Source organism: Scyliorhinus canicula, chromosome 2 (genome assembly GCF_902713615.1).
Source record: "Scyliorhinus canicula chromosome 2, sScyCan1.1, whole genome shotgun sequence".
In the NCBI taxonomy this organism is placed as follows: domain Eukaryota; kingdom Metazoa; phylum Chordata; class Chondrichthyes; order Carcharhiniformes; family Scyliorhinidae; genus Scyliorhinus; species Scyliorhinus canicula.
In genome coordinates this window covers 122,959,789-122,979,104 of record NC_052147.1, presented here as the reverse complement: position 1 = coordinate 122,979,104, position 19,316 = coordinate 122,959,789, and the positions used below count along the sequence as shown (strand labels likewise).

General features: G+C 50.5%; 1 protein-coding gene across 3 annotated transcripts in view; it reads right to left on the bottom strand.

Annotated features, from left to right (window-relative positions):
• Window positions 1-14,407, bottom strand: part of aqr (aquarius intron-binding spliceosomal factor) — a 125,476-nt gene extending 111,069 nt beyond the window's left edge. The window contains exons 1-2 of one of the 3 annotated variants that reach the window (XM_038786030.1): window positions 14,357-14,407; window positions 1,812-1,920 (exon numbers count right to left, since the gene is read on the bottom strand). In XM_038786030.1, the coding sequence (XP_038641958.1) occupies window positions 1,812-1,886 (75 nt within the window). In that variant the 5' untranslated portion in view covers window positions 1,887-1,920; window positions 14,357-14,407. The remainder of the gene's footprint in view (window positions 1-1,811; window positions 1,921-14,356) is intronic. The other 2 variants (XM_038786014.1, XM_038786022.1) reach the window with 2 other exon arrangements.
• Between the last annotated feature and the right edge of the window lie 4,909 nt (window positions 14,408-19,316).

The window sequence follows — 19,316 nt, the reverse complement described above, 5'->3', positions numbered from 1 at the left end:
CTAATCCTCTGATCATCTTGTATGCCTCAATTAAGTCACCTCTTAACCACCTTCTCTCTAACGAAAACAGCCTTAAGTCCCTCAGCCTTTCCTCAGAAGATCTTCCCTCCATACCAGGCAACATTCTGGTAAATCTCCTCTGCACCCTTTCCAATGCTTCCACATCCTTCCTATAATGCGGCGACCAGAACTACATGCAATACTCTAAATGCAGCCGCATCAGAGTTTTGTCTAGCTGCAACATGACCTCATAGCTCTGAAACTCAATCCCTCTACCAATAAAATCTAACACACTGTAAGCCTTCTTTTTTAAAAAATATAAACGTTTTATTGAGGTCTTTCTTTGGCATTTCAACAACAAAATCGACAATGTACATAACAAGAAAAATATTAACATAGTGCAAATTCCACCTCTCTCTCCCACAGGTCTTGCCATTACTTACCCCTCTAACCTACGCGAACCTAACCCCCACCCTCCCTCCCCCCCCTTTCTGTTGACAATTAGTTCTCTGCGAGGAAGTCAACGAATTGTTGCCACCTCCGGGCGAACCCCAGCAGAGACCCTCTCATGGCGAACTTAATTTTCTCCAGGCAGAGGAAGCCAGCTATGTCTGAAAGCCAGGTCTCCAATTTCAGGGGCTTTTAGAGTCCCTCCATGCCAGCAATATACGCCTCAGGACTACCAGGGAAGCAAAGGCCAGAACATCCACCCCTCTCTCTTCCTGGATTCCGGGATCCTGCGACACCCCAAAAATCGCCACCTCTGGACTCATTGCCACCCTCATATTTAATATTGTGGACATGGCGTCAGCAAACACCTGCCAAAATCCCCTCAATTTTGGGCATGCCCAGAACATATGGACATAATTCGCTGCCTCCCACCCCCCACCGTGCATTTCGCACACCTGTACTCCACCCCAAAGAATCTGCTCATCTGGGCCAGTCATGTTAGCCCAGTGAACAACCTTAAATTGGATAAGGCTGAGCCTGGCACATGATGCGCTAGTATTGACCCTTCATAACGTGTCCGCCCAGAGGCCCTCCTCTAGCTCTCCCCCCAGCGCCCCCTCCCACTTTTGCTTCAGCTCCTTGGTTTACGTCTCCTCCAAACTCATAAGCTCTCCATATACTCCTTACTCTTGCACTCAGTGCCCCTATTAATAAAGCCTACAATACTATATATTTTATTACCTCTCTCTCAACATGACCTGCCATCTGATGTACATACACACCGAGGTGTGTCTGATCCACCTCCTTTATAGTTTCTCCTTTTGTTTTTACTGTCTCTCCATGTTCTTCCTGCCAAAATGATTCACCTCACACTTCTCTGCATTTAACTTCATCTGCCACTTCTCTGCTCAACCAACCATCAGTACTGTTAATCTTTTTTAAAAAATAATAATTTAGATGATTCCAATCATTTTGTTTTCCAATTAAGGGGCAATTTAGTGTGGCCAATTCACCTACCCTGCACATCTTTGGTTGTGGGGGTGAAACTCACGCAGACACGGGAAGAATGTGCAAACTCCACACGGACAGTGACCCGGGGCTTCAGTGCTAACCACTAGGCTACCGTGCTGCCCTAATATTACATCTTAAAATATTACCTCCTACATGTGTCGAGGAATACTACAGGTATCATGCATGACAGAATTTGATACAGACATTACGCAACCTCTTGTTTGAAACGATTATGGTCACAAAGGGGTGTAAATAAACAACTGCAGAAAAAGATCTGAGTTTTTTTTCCAGTTACAAAGTACAAAAAAGATTGGATGGAAATACTGATGGGTCATTTGCAAACCCCTTACCTGAGTAACATATTCAGCATTTATCTGAGATACAGTTGGTGCCACCATTTTCTTTCCTTGAGGTACAGGCTCCATTTTCTGGACAATCTGCTAGCTGTCAGAGTCAGAACTGGGAAAATAATATAGGCTGTAAGAATTTGTTTTACCTTCAATTAAAGTAAGAAACTGTAAAATTGAGAGAATATATAGGATACTATTCGCCAAGGTAAAAAAGTAAAGATAATTTCCCATTACTGCTTTTCAGAACTTTGGGAATTATCAAGTGGATCAGCATCGCTAACATGTGGGGGAAAAAATGTTCCAAATTGAATTATTTCTGGTTGATACAATGTTACAAAATATATGGGAAACAGTTTCCAAAATTACTGTAAATATTTGGAGATACGTTTCAATTCCTTCTTTATTAAAAATCCAGTGTATTAGTGGAGAGAAATTATTTTCAGTTTTTTAAACTTATATGCATTTCATTTCTTTATGAATTTCATATAAGAAGCTGACTATTTACAGAGTACGGACTATTTCTAACCTGTTGCTAAAGGTTTTGCACTTTAACTAACAATAGAGGTACTGCTCATTCACAATAGTTGGTAGCTATAAGTACAAGAAAGTGAACAATATTTTTGTTTTTAAATTTAGAGTACCCAATTCATTTTTTCCAATTAAGGGGCAATTTAGCATGGCCAATCCACTGACCCTGCACATCTTTGGGTTGTGGGGCCGAAACACAGGTAGAATGTGCAAACTCCACACGGACAGTGACCCAGCGTCGGGATCGAACCTGGGACCTTGGCGTCGTGAGATAGCAGTGCTACTCATTGCGCCACCGTGCTGCCCAACTGAACAGCATTTTAAGGTAGACATAATACGAACAGGTAAAGTAAAAAGGACAGGTATTACAGTGCACATACTAGGAAGTATATTTAGAAACATGGCCCGGCATTTACTGCCCGCCCCCAACCATACACACGAGGAAATATTCTCCTGTTATCCGCCCTTTCAGGTCCCCATAGATCTTCTATGTTTCAATAAGATCATCTCTCATTCCTCAAAACTCCAATGGGTTAAGGCCTAACCTATTCATAAGACAAGCCCTTCATCCCGGAATACGTCGAGTGAACCCTCTCTGAAAAGTTCCTGACACAATTATATCCTTTTTCAAATAAGGAGGCCAAAACTGTACACAGTACTCCAGGTGTGGTCTCACCTGTACAGCTGCAGTAAAACTTCCCTACTTTCATATTCTATTCTCCTTGTAATAAAAACAGCATTCCTTTTGTCTTCCTACTCATTTGGTGTGCCTACATACTAACTTTGTGAGATTAATATACCAGGACACCTAGATCCCTCTGTACCTTAAAGAGTTCTGTAATCTCTCTATTTATATAATGTGCTGCTTTTCTTTTCTTCCCGCCAAACAGGACAAGTTCACATTTTCCCGATGGCGTGGCGGTTAGCACTGCTGCCTCACGGCACCGAGGACCCAGGTTCGATCCCGGCCTCAGGTCACTGCCCGTGTGGAGTTTGCACATTCTCCCTGTGCCTTCATGGGTCTCACCCCGACAACCCAAACAGGTGGATTGGTCATGCTAAATTGCTCTTAACTGGAAAAATTTAAGTTCAAAGTTTCCCACATTATACACAATGTCAAATCTTTACCCACTCTTTACCTCCGCTTGACAACTTACTTTCCTACTTGGTCTCATATGCAAATTTAGCTACCATACATTTGATCCCTTCATACAAGCCATTGATATAAACAGTTGAAAAAAGGAAATGTTATATTGCGGAAACCATCTTTCCCAAATCATGTAGCATGGCCATAAAAAGGCCTGACTGCAAGAAATAAATAAGACTTTGCTGATATTCACAATGACTCCAAGCTCCCAACAACTCTTAATGTTCAGCTTAATTTTAATGGATATGTCTCAGTGAACAGACCAGCAAACATACCCCATTTAAGTTTAATGGGTTATTCTATGTTTTAACCTCCATCAGAACATTTAACTTCCACAACATTCAACGCTAGAAATGGGAGGTATTAAGGAAACCATTTTGCTCTGGTAAGACTGAAGTGAGGGGATGCCAGTCAATAAAGAATATTTTTTTACTTATTAGATATAGGTGATGTGACTACTCCTTCACTTTATAATTTAGTTTAGGCCGTCTGTGACAATTCCACAACTACAGTGCGGATTCCATGGCCATCTCTGTGACATAAATTTCCCCTTTCGTATCATCCACTAGCTTCAAGTCAAGGGGGCAATTGGCATCCAATAACAGTGATGTCATCAAGCAGGGTAAGCAGCCAACCAAAGTGAAATATCCTCACAGACAGAAAAATCAAGCGGCATAATAGTGAATGTTTCACTTTTTATTAAAATCTTGGAGGGAAAAAAACCATTGGGACATATACATGTATGGTGGATTCAAGATCGAGTCTGCAGGCCTTGGGGGTTCAATCAAAATGTAGAAATTTGTTTAGAAGATGTTAACACTGCAGGCTGCGATGTTAGACTGCCGGCTTGCCTGCGCAAAGACCGATGCGCAATCATTCTCTTAAAGTACCCCTGTTCAACTACAAATGTGCTTGTGGGGAAATACTAAAAACACTATGAATACCCATTTCCTCCCCCTTAAATCAAAGGTCTCTGACACAATAAACTGTGTAACATTAGCAAGCAATTAGAAGCACAATATTATGATCCCAAAAAGGCCCCAACAGTGGCTAGGACAGTGTTTTTCAAACTTTTATTCCTGGGACCCATTTTTACCAACTGGCCAACGTTCACGACCCACGCCGGCCGACCTTTAAGACCCACGCCGGCCAACCTGCGCGACCCACCATTTTCTCTTACCTTGTTTGTTGCTGACAAAAATGGAGTAAATGGTTTTAGGTCCCTTTGGCCCCCCGAACTTGGTAGAAAAGGCTGCAACCATATTTTTAAAATGGAGCCACACTGTGCATGCGTGCCCAATCATCGGTGCGCATGCGTATAGTTTTGCGCATGCGTATCGTTGATCGGTCATGCATGCGCAGTGCGGCCGCAAAGGTTTGTGGCCATTTTGAAGGCCGCTCGCAGCCGGCATAGTTAAAAGCCGGCTGCTGCGCATGGATTTGCACAATCAGGAGCGCAGCGACAGACGGCTCCGCGACCTTCCTGACACATGCCCGCGACCCACCAGCGGGTCGCGCCCCTGAGTTTGACAATGCTTGGGCTAGGATACTGGACCAAAACCAATATTTTATTTTATTTTTTAAAGACTGTGAGGAAAGAATACTTTGCTCCAGGAGTGACTGCACGAAGAAATAGGGATTTGGTATTTAAAACAAAACTTTATTTTTATTACACTATTAAACTTTTAACAACACATCCAAAAATAGCTTACAATTACCCCTTAAACAATACTAAATACAATACCCTTAATTATTATTTCTATTCCCAATTAAACAAGAAAGGAAAAACATACAGCTCTCACTTCCTCCTACAGCCTAATGGCACAGAGTAACACTTGCTTTCGAGAACAGGTTTGGCTCCTGTTAGAACTCCTGCAGACTCTGACTTCAAAAAGCTGTTTCAACTGGTTTGTTTCAGCTTCCCCCTTGTCCTCAGACAAGTATGCACTGCTTTAAATACTGTTAATCTTTTTAAACTATCTACCGTGAGAGATAGCCAACAGTGTACTTGCGTGTTGTGATCTATTACTGTCCTTCTTATACTTTGTTTTTTTCTTTTATGCTAATTAGTATTCTTTATTAATTGTTCACACAACGACTGGACTATTCCTCCTTGCTTCACATATTTTTCTCACAGTATATCAAATTGAAAATATACACCTCTATGAACCAATGTTCTCAGTTACCCTCCTGAGTTTTAGGACACACTGACATTTAACATCAGTTCTTGTGCCAATGAAAGTGAGGATGCAAAGCCCATACATGTTAGATGCAGGGAGGTACTGGTAAATTAGTTTAAACCCTCAAAAAGTCAAAGTCATTTTAAGACTAAGCATGGCGAGTTCAAGTACAAACCTCTTGACTTTTTTTCAAAAGGGTGCAGCGAGAACATAAATCATCAGCTGAATTCCCTAGAAGAAATGTAACATTGAATAACAAAGCAAATAAGATCTTGAAGCCCAAAGCAGGCTCACTGGTCACATTAAAGGTAAGCGAAAATGATGGGTTGCAAAGGTCGTCTGGTTGGTAAAAGTGGGTCCCGGGAAAAAAGTTTGAAAAACGCTGGTTTGACACATCCCCGAATTCGCAGTGTTAAGCCAGTCTTTTCAGGGTAGCTAGAAACTGTGTAGTCAATTCACCTTCTTCTTGGTTGCGCTTATGAAAAACTTAAACCGTCTACGATGACTAAAAGTTTTGGTGAATAGTGGCCCTGCAAAATCTCTTTGCATGTTTTTGTGCCTGGCTTTTCCAGCTGTACCAGACTCAAGAGGTTAAATGTTTCTCCCCCTTATGCTCAGGAATGTTGGGACTTTAATATCTGCTATCTTGTTAGTGTCAACAAAATAATATCATTCTATATACGAGCTCCATCACTCTGTATTCTCATCAACCAGTCCATGGTGCAAAAGCTATTTTTCTCTATGGAAGGACCTTCACGTGCACAACGTGCCACGAATACTCAGCACTACCTTGCTTTCTTTCTCCCCAAAAGGCGGCAAAACCCGAGCTCAGCCTGTTTCCCTCTGTGTTTTACAACATCCCCAGCTCTAAATTTGTTGTTGCAGAGTGCTTGCTACCCATGGCTACTATGTTCGTTTCGAACAGAGCACGGGGCAGCCTTCTCTCCGAGGTTATTCCCTTTGGATTTTTTGGTTCCTCCGATGGCTACAACTGTTGTTTGTCTCCCCCGTCGCCAGCTTTCATGTAGTGATGTTTTCAATTATTTATTATTTCTCAGGTGCCTACAAGCGCTGTTCGCCTACCTCATCACCGTTTTTAAAAAAAAAAAGTGTTTTTATTGGGTTTTAACATGATATACTTACAAATGTACACACAGAGAAACAAAAAAAAAAAGCTTTTAAAAAACCAAAGAAACAAAACCAGATAGGAGGGGCACCTGAGTGGTGCCCCTGTTGTCACTCGCATCTCTTGGCTGTTTTTTTTTGGTTTGTTTTTGTCCCTTTGCCTCAGCTTCGGACATCTGTCGTTCCTTCTTCCTGTTCTTTCTTTCTCTTTTTTCGCCCTGCAGTGCTTGTTGCTGTCGTTGTCGTTTCCTGCACTCTTCCCCCTGTTTGTGCTCCCTCCTCTTTCCTCCCTTCTGGCTCCCCTCTGTTGATCTTCTTCCGTCATCCACCCTCCTTCCCTTTCCCCCCCCCCCCCCCCCCCCCCATCCCTATCCCCCTTCTACTCCCCCTCTCAACCCCTTCTTCTCTGCTATTCCCTTTTATTTCCTGCTGGTGTTGGCTACTCCCTCTTGCTTCACCCCCCACCGCCCCTCTACCCTTCCCCTGTCCTCTCTCCCTTCTCTCTCTTCTATTATGCCCTGGCTACTACTTTCCCCGGCTCTTGGCTACTTGTATATTTGTTTGCTGGCCACAATCAGGTCCCGAAACAGTCGGGTTAATGGCTCCCATGTTCTGTGGAAGCCATCTTCCGACCCCCAGATGCAGAATTTGATTTTCTCCATTTGGAGAAATTCCGAGAGGTCGGACAGCCAGTCCACAGCTTTGGGTGGTGCTGCTGACCGCCAGCCGAGCAGGATTCCACCGCGGGCGATCAAGGAGGCAAACGCAAGGGCATCCACCCTCCTCCCCATGAAGTCATCTGGCTGATCTGATACCCCGAAGACCGTCACTTTTGGGAATGGCTCCACCATCATCCCCACCACTTTGGACATTGCCTCGAAGAAGGCTCCAGTACTCAGCAAGTCTGGGGCAAAACTAGAACATTTGGGCGCGGTTGGCAGGGCCCCCTTGGCACTATTCACATCTGTCCTCCACTGCCAGAAGAACCTACCCATTTGGGTTCTTGTTAGGTGGGCTATGTACCATTTTTAGTTGCGTTAGGTTGAGTCTTGTATACGTGGAGGTGGAGTTGAGCCTATGTAGTGCTTCGCTTCAGTGCCCCCACCCTATTTTGAACCCCAAGTCTTCCTCCCATTTCCTCCTCGTTGCATCCAGGATAGTGTCGGTCCTCTCTATCAGTTGGTGATACATGTCGCTACAGTTCCCACCACCTAGAATGTCTGCATCTAGTAGTTCTTCCAGTAGCGTCCGTCGCGGTGGTAGCGATTACCCTCTTGTCTCCTTCTGTAGGAAGTTTTTAAGTTGCAGGTATCCGATTTTGTTGCCCTTAGCTAGCTGGAAACTCTCCATCAGTTCATCCAGTGTTGTGACCCTTCCATCGGTGTATAGGTCCCTGACTGTCAGTGTCCCTCCCCCCCCCCCGTCCTGTCTCCACCTTTTAAAGGTGGCACCAGTGAGTGCTGGGGTGAACGTGTGGTTATTGCAGATGGGGGTCAGGCCAAATTGTTGCCGTAGCTGGTGGAAGGTGGCTACCACCACTGGGCTGCTGGAGTGTTTTTTGGGTGGGGATGGGAGTGCCGCTGTGGTGAGGGCCCGGAGCGAGGTCCCCTGCAGGGGGCCTCCTCTGCGCGCACCCACTCGGCTTCTGGCTCCTTAATCCATCCTATCACTCTTTCTGCTGTCGTAGCCCAGTGTTCGTGCTTAGGTTTAGGGTGGATAGCCCCCACCCCTCCCGGTCTTTTGTTTTCTGTAGGACCTCCTTTGAGATCCTAGCATTCTTCCCCCCGCCCCCACCCTACAAACACATTGATTAATTTGTCCAATGATTTGAAAAAGGCCTTGGGGATATAGATCAAATGGATCTAAATAGGAAGAGGTACCTGGGCAGTATCTTCATTTTGATCATCTGCACTCTCCCTGTGAGGGAGAGTGTGTTCCACCTCTGCAGGTCCTTTTTTACTTCCTCTGTCAGACTGGTCAGATTCCATTTCATGAGCAATTTGGATCCCCAGGTAGTGGAATTTGTGACGGGCTTGTTTAAACGGCAGTTCCGCCAGTGCTGCCCCTCCCCCTTGTGGCTGCACCAGGAAGATCTCAGTTTTGCTCATGTCAAATTTGTAGCCAGAGAAGGCACCAAACTCTTTCAGGAGGGCGATGATTCCTTCCGATGCGTTGTGGGTCCAAGACGTAGAGGAGCAGGTCATCCGCATAGAGCGACACTCTGTGCTCTCTGGCTCCTCTTTGGATCTTCCTCCAGTTCTTTGCTGTTCGGAGAGCGATCGCTAGTGGTTTGATCACTAGGGCGAACAGCAGCGGGGACAACGGGCCCTGCCTGTTGCCCCTGTGCAGCTGCAAATACTGGGAGCTGGCGTTGTTTGTCCGTATTCTCGCCACAGGAGCCTTGTACAGAAGCTTCATCAAGGAGGTGAACCCTCTTCCAAGCCCGAACTACTCCAGTACCTCGATGAGGTGCTTCCACTTGACTCTGTCGAAGGCCCTTTCTGCGTCCAGGGAGACAATCACCTCAGGTGTTCTCTCCCCGGATGGGGTCATGATCATGTTCAGCAGGCGCCTGATGTTCGATGTTAGCTGTCTACCTTTGACAAAGCCCGTTTGATTCTCCCCAACCACCTTTGGCATACAGTTCTCCAGCCTTTTGGCTAAGATCTTGGCCAGTATTTTGGCATCTACGTTTAGTAGTGAGATGGGTCTGTATGAACTTCATTCCGTTAGGTCTTTGTCTTTCTTAGGTATTAGCGAGATTGAGGATTGTGCTAGCTTCGGTAGCAGTGTGCCCCTCGTCAGCGAGTCTGTGAACACCTCCCGCAAATGCGGGGCCAGTGCTGTCGCAAATTTTTTGTACACATCCTCCAGGAACTTGTCTGGCCCCAGCGCCTGCATGGAGCTGATTCTCTCCATGATCTCTCCCAGTTCTAGCGGTGCTTCCAGGCCCCGTTTTCTGTCCTCCCCCACAACTGTTATGTCCAGTCCATCGAGGAACTGCTTCATCCCCGAGTCCCCTAGTGGGGGCTTGTAGGTGTACAGCACCCAGTTAAAGGCCTTGAAGGATTTGTTAACTTTGTCTGGGTCTGTTTCCAATGTGCCTCTGTTTTCTCTAATTTGCACAATCTCTCTAGTGGTTGCCTGCTTTCTCAGCTGGTGTGCCAGCAGGCGGCTAGCTTTGTCTCTGTATTCATACAGGGTCCCCCGTGCCTGGCGGAGTTGGTGCACTGCTTTCCTCGTGTAGAGCAGGTCAAAGTCCATTTGTAGCTTTTTCCTCTCCCCAAGAGCTCTACACTCGGGGCCTCGGAATATTTATGGTCTACCTCCAGAATGGAGTCAACTGCTGCCGAGCCGCTCTTTCCTCCCTGTCCCTTCGCACTTTAAAGGTGACAATTTCCCCTCTAATCATGGCCTTTAGCGCCTCCCAGAGCGTGGAGGGTGAGACCTCCCCATTTTGTTTGTTTTTTATATATTCAGCTATGGCCTGTGATACTTTCTCATTAAAGGCCTTGTCGGCCAGTAGTGCAGTGTCCAAACTCCTGTGGGGTGTTGGGTACTGCCAGACTCCAACCTCACATCCATGCATTCCACCTTGACCAGCCCTAGAAGCACCGATTTCCCCACCCCAAAGAAGCTGATCCTAGAGCATATGTTGTGCACTTGGAGAAGAAGAACTTTCTCCCCTGGGTGGGTGAATCTCCAAGGATCCACCGCCCCCAAATGCTCCATAAAACTACCGAGTTCCTTCGCCACGTTCGAAGTCTTTCCTGTTTTGGGGTTCGACCTGTCTGTCCTTGGGTCCTGTACACAGTTAAAGTCTCCCCCACGATCGGTTGGTGAGTCCCTATGTCTGGATTTTCGTCATGGTCCTTTTAATGAATTTCGTGTCATCCCAGTTGGGAGTGTACACGTTAACAAGTACTACCGGTGCCCCATCCAGGGCACCACTGACCATGACGTACCGTTCCCCTGGGTCCGTAACCGTCTTCATCACCTTAAATAAGGACCTCTTATTGATCAATAGTGTGTCCACCATGTGGATTTGCCCCAGCACTCCGGTGTTTCCCTTTATCCAGGGGGCACCCAATATGGCTGCCATCTGTGCATCCGTTACGTGAGTAGGCCTCTGCACTCTAGGATATCTCTTTGCCTAGAGACCGTACTAGGTGGTTGCTTGCAGTGCTTACTTGCTCCGGGCCCCTGGTTGCGACCTTTCGTAGCCATATTGTCGCTTTCGCTCTGGTCCTGTTTTTTTCCCTTTTCCCAGTCCCCTCTTCCCCTCACTTATCCCCCCTTTCCCGTGCTCCCAACCGCACTTTTTCCCCTTTGCTTCCCTGTCCCCACTGTTTGTTTCCCCCCCCACTGCCTGGCACTGACCACCCTGTCCAGGGTGCGCCGCGGCCTTTATCCGCTGCATGATCCCGGTTTCCCCGCTAATGTGCTGACGCCACCCCCCCTGGGAGTTACTATCTCGTTTTTCCTTTGCCCGCTCTCTGTCATTCCTGCCCATTCTTTCCCCGTCCTACCCTGCACTCGGTATAACAGTGGTTAGCACAGTTGCTTCACAGCTCCAGGGCCCTCGGATCGATTCCCGGCTTGGATCACTTGCATGTGTGGCGTTTGCATGTTCTCCCCATGCCTACATGGGTTTCCTCCGGGTGCTCCGGTTTCCTCCCACTGTCCAAAAATGTGGTTAGATGGATTGGCCTTGCTAAATTGACGTTAGTGTCCAAAACAGTTAGGTGGGGTTACTGTGTTATGGGGATAGGGTGGAGGTGTAGGCTTAGGTAGGGTGCTCTTCCCAAGGGCCGGTGCAGACTCGATGGGCTGAATGGCCTCCTTCTGCACTGTAGATTCTATGACTGCGTGGCCCAGCGCAGGATTCTTTCTCGGTCCTGGTACCGGTGCAGTTTGGCTATTATTGCCCTTGGTTGTTTCCCAGCTTTGGGTTTCAGACGCAGCGACCGGTGTGCCCTGTCTATTTCTGGTCCCATCAGGTTGTCCAACATCCGGGCAACGTAGCTTGTGGGGTCCCCGCCCTCGATTCCCTCCGATAGGCCCACAATCCACAGGCGTTGCCTCCGTGAGCGGTTCTCCTGGTCCCCCTGGACTGTACCCCTCTTGCTACCCTGTGTCATGACCAACCTCACCACCTCTTTCTCCAGTGCCACGTTCCAATCACTCTTGCCGGTTGCGGCTTTCTCCAAGTCCTCGATGGTTGCGTCTTGGGCTTCCAGTCTCTTTTCCACTCTGCTCAGGGCAAGTGTATTTGTGTCAGAGTATCGGCCACCGCGTCCTTCACTGCGGTCTGAATGTCTGCTTTTATCTCCAGCTGGTACTCCCTTAGTGCCTCCATGAAAGATGCCTTCCAGCTCGTCCATCCCCCTCCCCCCCCCCTGGTGGTGAGGGGTTTGTTCGTGGGTGCCTGCCCTTATCACATCGGCGAAACTTGCGCTCCCCCGCCTCGTGCACTGGTCGGCTTGTCCTATTCCTGTCATTCACGAGACTGGCTTTTTCCAGCTTTTTTTCCCTCTCTTTCTTCCTTCCCCTGTCTTATTAAGGTTTGGGGAATGAATTGCTAGGTTTTCTGCGAGTTTTTATTTAAAAGTGGCTATTTTCCGGATCCACGAAAGGAGAGCCACCTGACGTGCGACTGCTCAACATATCGTCGTCACCGGAAGTCCGTCGCCGGTTTTTATTGAGTCTGTAGGCCTTGGACGTTCAACCAAAACGTAGAGCTTTATTTAGAAGATGTTAACATTACAAGCTGCGAGTTAGACTGCCCAAGCAAACGGCCGATGGTGTAATAACTCATTCACTCTCTTAAAGTGCCCCAGTTCAGCCTCAAGACTGCGTGTGAGCAAACGGTAAAAACACTTATGACTGTGCAACATGGGATTAGGGTCGATGCTAAAATATCATTAACAAATAGGAAATGGAGAAATTCGACATTCCACAAATATAACATCAATTTCACGGCTGTTTGGTAGCTAGCCCCCACCACCTCTTCCCCCACACCCCTGGACACGCTCCCACCCCCCCCCCCCAGACACCCTCTTCCCCCCCCGACACCACCTTCCCCCCACCCCGACACCCTCTTCCCCCCACCCCCGACACCCTCTTCCCTCCCCCCCGACACCCTCTTTCCCCCCCCCCGACACCCTCTTTCCCTCCCTCCGACACCCTCTTCCCGCCCCCCCCCCCCCAACACCCTCTTTTCTCCCTCCCCCCCCCCCCCCGGCACGTTCTTTTCTCTCCCCCCCCCCCCCCCCACACCAACACCATTCTTTCCCCACTCCCTGGACACCCTCGCCCCCCCCCTATTTCCCACCCCCCCGGACACCCTCGTCCCCCCCCCCCCGACACCCTCTCCCCCCCCCCCCCCCTCTCCCCCCCCCCCCCCACACCCTCTTCTACCCCCCCTCCCGGACACCCTCCTTCTACCCCCCCCCTCCCGGACACGCTCTTTCGACCCCCCCTCCCCCCCCCCCCCCGACACTCTCTTTCCCCCCCCGACACCCTCTTCCCCCCCCGACACCCTCTTCCCCCCCCCCGACACCCTCTTCCCCCTATCCCCTATTCCCCCACCACCCTATTCCCCACCATCTCTCTCCCCCCAATCTCTAATCACCCCCCCAATCTCCCCTCACCCACTCCCCATATCTCCCCTCACCCCCTCCCCATATCTCTCTTCACCCCCCATATCTCTCCTCACCCCGCCATATCTCTCCTCACCCCCCCATATCTCCCCTCACCCCCTCCCCATATCTCTCCTCACCCCCCCAATCACCCCTCACCCCCCCAATCTCCCCTCACCCCCCCAATCTCTCCTCACCCCCCCAATCTCTCCTCACCCCCCCAATCTCTCCTCACCCCCCCAATCTCTCCTCACCCCCCCCCAATCTCTCCTCACCCGCCCAATCTCTCCTCACCCGCCCAATCTCTCCTCACCCCCTCCCCATATCTCTCCTCACCCGCCCAATCTCTCCTCACCCCTCCCCATATCTCTCCTCACCCCCTCCCCATATCTCTCCTCACCCCCCCCCCCCATATCTCTCCTCACCCCCCCCAATCTCTCCTCACCCCCCCAATCTCTCCTCACCCCCCCCCCCAATCTCTCCTCACCCCCCCCCCAATCTCTCCCCACCCCCCCAATCTCTCCCCACCCCCCCCAATCTCTCCCCACCCCCCCCCAATCTCTCCCCAACCCCCCCAATCTCTCCCCAACCCCCCCAATCTCTCCCCAACCCCCCCCCAATCTCTCCCCAACCCCCCCAATCTCTCCCCAACCCCCCCCAATCTCTCCCCAACCCCCCCCAATCTCTCCCCAACCCCCCCCCCCCCAATCTCTCCCCAACCCCCCCCCCCAATCTCTCCCCAACCCCCCCCCCAATCTCTCCTCACCCCCCCATCTCTCCTCACCCCCCCCCCCAATCTCTCCTCACCCCCCCCAATCTCTCCTCAACCCCCCAATCTCTCCTCACCCCCCCCCCCCATCTCTCCTCAGCGTCCCTCACCATCTCTCCCCTATCTCTCTCTCTTTCACACAGACTCACACTCACCTCCGTCTGCCGCCTGCTCGCCGTCACCATTCACTTCCGTTCCAGCCGCTATTCCCGTCCCCCTCACAACAACAGCGCGAGCGCTCAGTTCCGGCCCGGCTGAGCCTTTCACAAAGTTGGGAGCTCCAAGACTCAACCTGTCACATATTTGTCCGTTAAACCCTTTAATGAAAAATGTTTACATCGTGTCTTGTGCATAAAGTATTTGCAAATGTTTTATCAGTGCAATCCAGGTGGATCAAGAGCAAAATATTATGAAATGTTTAATCACAAGTGGGTTATACACAAATATTCCTGTTTTCCTCACTGGGATTTCCTCACTTAAAATTGAATTCACCCATTATCCGGCCTCACTCCTCGGTCCAATATTCTGAGCCTCTGCTGATTGCGCTGCAGGAAGCTTCTTCAAATTGCACTCATTTTCTTCAGCACACAGGCACGTTGAATTTCTTTTTCCAGCTCAAATATTTATCTCAGGGAAACTGAATAGAGTACCCCAGTGAAATTAGTTGATCAATCTGCAGGACACTATGTGCAACCCTGAAGATAAAACATCGGGACATTAAAGAATATTTTTTTTTTGTCATTTTCTTTGAACATTTCACTTTACCAGATATATTGAAAATGGAGTGGGAGAGGGTGTGGTAAACCACGTTATTGTCTTATATTCACTGTACTGTATTGTACATGCCTGGGCTTGTCCAGGCTGGCTCCGCCTGTGGCTTCTCCCCTCAGGCTTTTGTATAAAAGTGGCAAGTCTCTGTGATGAATGGTATCAGTAGTTGCTGTAACTGTACCTTACCTTTAATACATTGGCCCTTTAAGACCGGGCTTGGAACCCTGGGGGACTCCGCCTCTGGCTCTGCCCCCAGGAAACGGTATATAAGGTGAGGCTCACTTGGCCGCATGTGGTGATCGCACTTCTCGGTTGCTGTTCAGTTCTCTGATGATTAAAGCCTTTGAATTACCGATCTGCTCTCCTGTGTCGTAATTGAGGGTATCTCACTCCGCCTCCGGACCCAGTTTGGGTCCAGAGGCAGGAGGCTTGCTGTTTAGTGTAATAAAGCCTCAGTTACGTTTATCACTCGTCGTCTATTATTGATGGTGTAGCAATTTAATACACTAAACTTCTAAAGATGGACTCTTCGCTCAAGATGAACTCTTCACTGAAGCCTGATTGCTTGCAACTGGACCCACAAGCAGCTCACGCTACAGAGAACACTGGCTAAGCTGCTTCGAGGCGTATCTCGCATCTTTCAACGAAGACTTCACAGACCTCCAGAAGAAGCAGTCTTCCACGCACGGGTGAGCCCAAAAATCTTTAACCTCATCAGGGAATCCCCCTCGTACGCGGAGGCATTAACGCTGCTAAAGGGACATTACCTGAAATCCGTTAACCAGGTATATGCTGGGCACCCCCTCACCACGAGACGGCAACGCCCTGGGGAATCACTCGCGGAATTCCTGTCTGCCTTGCGCATCCAGTGCCGGAACTGTGACTGCCGGGCGATATCGGCTACCCAGCACGTGGAGCTGCTGATGCGAGACGCCTATGTCGCGGGCATGCACTCGAACTACATCCGCCAGCGTTTATTAGAAGGGGGGACACTCGGCCTCCCAGAGACAGTACAACTCTCCAACTCACTGGAGGTGGCCTCCCAGAACATGGGGGCCTACACCTCCGACTGCGCGGCACCCTCGTGGGCCTCATGGGCGCAGCCATCAACCGACCTGGGTGCAACACAAGCCTGCGCCGCGTAGCCCATGCCCAAGGTCCGAAGTGCTACTTCTGTGGCCGGGGTAATCACCCCCGACAACGCTGCCCGGCACAGAACGCTACTTGTAACGGCTGCGGGAAGAAGGGCCACTTCGTAAAAGCCTGCCAGACGCGACCCCCCTCCCTGAATCTTCTAGGCCCAGCAGCGCTGTATGCTACCGGTTGATGCCACCCCCAGCTGCCGCGCCACCCGCCATGTGCGACCCGTGGGCTCCGCCACCTTTAATTTCGGCCGACACGTGCGACCCATGGGGGCCGCCATCTTGGACACCATTTTACACCTCACCTGCCACGTGCGACCCACTAGGGCCGGCATCTTGGACGCCATCATCACCCCACCCGCCACGTGCGACCCACGGGGGCCGCCATTTTGGACGCCATCTTGCACCTCACCCGACACGGGCGACACATGGGGGGCCATCATCTTGGGACCACTTTGTGGCCTCCCGGGAGCCCTGCTCACCCGACTGTACGCTGGCTGCCGCCACCTCCGACCGGCCTACCGACCGCCTTCCGACACTCATCTCCGTCAAACTCGACCAGTCCCGGCCGCACCACCTCGTGAAGTCCACGATGACCATCCGGATCAACGGGCACGAGACGGCCTGCCTTTTAGACTCCGGGAGCACAGACAGCTCCCTCCCCATCCGACCCGCGACCGAGAAAATCTCCCTGGCTTCCGGATCCCCCGCAGTGAAAATCCGAGGGTACTGTGTCGCGACCCTCACTGTGCAAGGCTTAGAGGACATCAACTTTAGGCTCTACGTCCTCCCCCATCTCTGCACTGCCCTATTACTGGGGCTCGACTTCCAGTGCCATCTCCAGGGCCTTATCCTAAAGTTCAACGGACCCCTGCCCCACCCATCACCATCTGTAGCTTCGCGACTCTTAAGGTCGCCCCGCCCTCCCTCCTCGCAAATCTCACCCCGGATTGTAAACCCGTCGCTACCGGAAGCAGACGCTACAGTGCCCAGGACAGGGCCTTCATCAGGTCAAGAGGTCCAGCAACTCCTGTGAGAGGGGATCATTGAGGCTAGTACCAGCTCCTGGAGAGCCCAAATTGTGGTTGTCAAGACTGGGGAGAAGCACCGGATGGTCATCAATTATAGCCAGACCATCAACCGGTACACGCAGCTCAATGCATACACCCTCCCCCGCATATCTGACATGGTCAATCAGATTGTGCAGTATCAAGTCTTCTCTACAGTCGACTTGAAGTCTGCATACCACCAGCTCCCTATCTGCCCGGAGGACTGCCAATACACTGCCATCGAGGCAGATGGCCGCCTCTACCACTTCCTCAGGGTCCCCTTCGGCGTCACTAATGGGGTCTCGGTCTTCCAAAGGGAAATGGACCGAATGGTTGACAAGTACGGGCTGCGGGTCACGTTCCCGTACCTAGACAACGTCACCATCTGTGGCCGTAACTAGCAGGACCATGACGAGAATCTCCGGCTCTTCCTCCACACCGCAAAACTCCTGAACCTAACTTATAATAGAGAGAAATGCATCTTTTGCACAACCCACCTGGCCATCCTCAGCTACATCGTGGAACACAGAGTCCTAGGGCCCGACCCCGACCGCATGCGCCCCCTCCTCATTGACCAACAGTCGATTGCCTTCATGTTCAATAACACACAGCGGGGCAAGATTAAGAATGACAAGATTCTGAGGTGGAGGGTCGAGCTCTCCACCTACAGCTATGATATCTTGTATCGACCCGGGAAGCTCAATGAGCCCCCAGATGCCCTATCCCATGGTACATATGCCAGTGCACAAGTAGACTGACCCCGTATCCTCCACAGCGACCTCTGTCACCCGGGGCTCACCCGCTTTTTCCACTTTATCAAGGCTCGCAACCTGCCCTATTCCATTGAGGAGGTCAGGTCCGTGACCACGGACTGCCAGGTCTGCACCGAGTGCAAACCGCACTTCAATTGGCCAGACAGAGCACATCTGGTAAAGGCCTCCCGCCCTTTTGAGCGCCTCAGCATGGACTTCAAAGGGCCCCTCCCTTCCACTGACCACAACGTGTACTTCCTCAACATCGTTGACGAGTACTCCAGATTCCCCTCCACCATCCCCTGCTCTGACATGACCTCTCCCTCCGTAATCAAGGCCCTGCACAGCCTTTTCACCCCGCCTACATCCACAGTGATCAGGGCTCCTCCTTTATGAGCGACGAGTTGCATCATTTCCTACTCAGCAAAGGCATCGCCTCCAGCAGGACGACCAGCTATAACCCCTAGAGAAACGGACAGTTGGAGAGGGAGAACGCGACGGCCTGGAAGGCCTTCCTCCTGGCCCTACTGTCGAAAAGTCTCCCAGTCTCCCGCTGCGCTCCACTCCATTCGGTCGCTTCTATGTATGGCCACTAACGAGACTCCTCATGAGCGTATGTTTGCCTTCCTCAGGAAGTCCACCTCCGAGGTCTCACTTCCGACCTGGCTGACAGGCCCTGGGGCCTGTCCTTCTCCGCAAGCATGCAAGGAGCCATTAAATCGACCTCCTCGTTGAGAAGGTCCTGCTGCTCCATGTAAACCCCCAACATGCCTACGTGACACACCAAGACGGGCGGCAGGATATGGTCTCCCTTCAGGATTTGGCTCCTGCAGGCTCCCCAACGACTATCACCACCACACCCCACCCTACACTGTCTTCCGCCACCTCCGCCCACCTCCCTCACAAACTGACTCCCGCAGGCCCACCGAGGCCAGGCATCACCACCTCCGCCCATACACCACCCCCCTCTTCGCGACTCAACATCTAGGTGAAGAAGAAGAAGTCAACACGCTCCCGGACGCGCAGGTCCCGACGCTGGCACCCACACCACAGCCGGGACTGAGGCGGTCACGGCGGAAAGTCAAGGCCCCCGACAGACTGGACATTTAAGAGCACTTCACACCGCCAGACTTTTTTAAAATAGGGGGTGAATGTGGTAAACCACGTTATTGTCTTATATTCACTGTGCTGAATTGTACATGCCTGTGCATGTTGTCCAGGCTGGCTCCGCCTGTGGTTCCTCCCCTCAGGCTTCTGTATAAAAGTGGCAAGTCTCCGCCTCCGGACCCAGTTCGGGTCCAGAGGCAGGAGGCTTGCTGTTTAGTATATTAAAACCTCAGTTACGTTTATCACTCGGTCGTCTATTATTGATGGTGTATCTGAGGGGCAGCTTGGCTGACA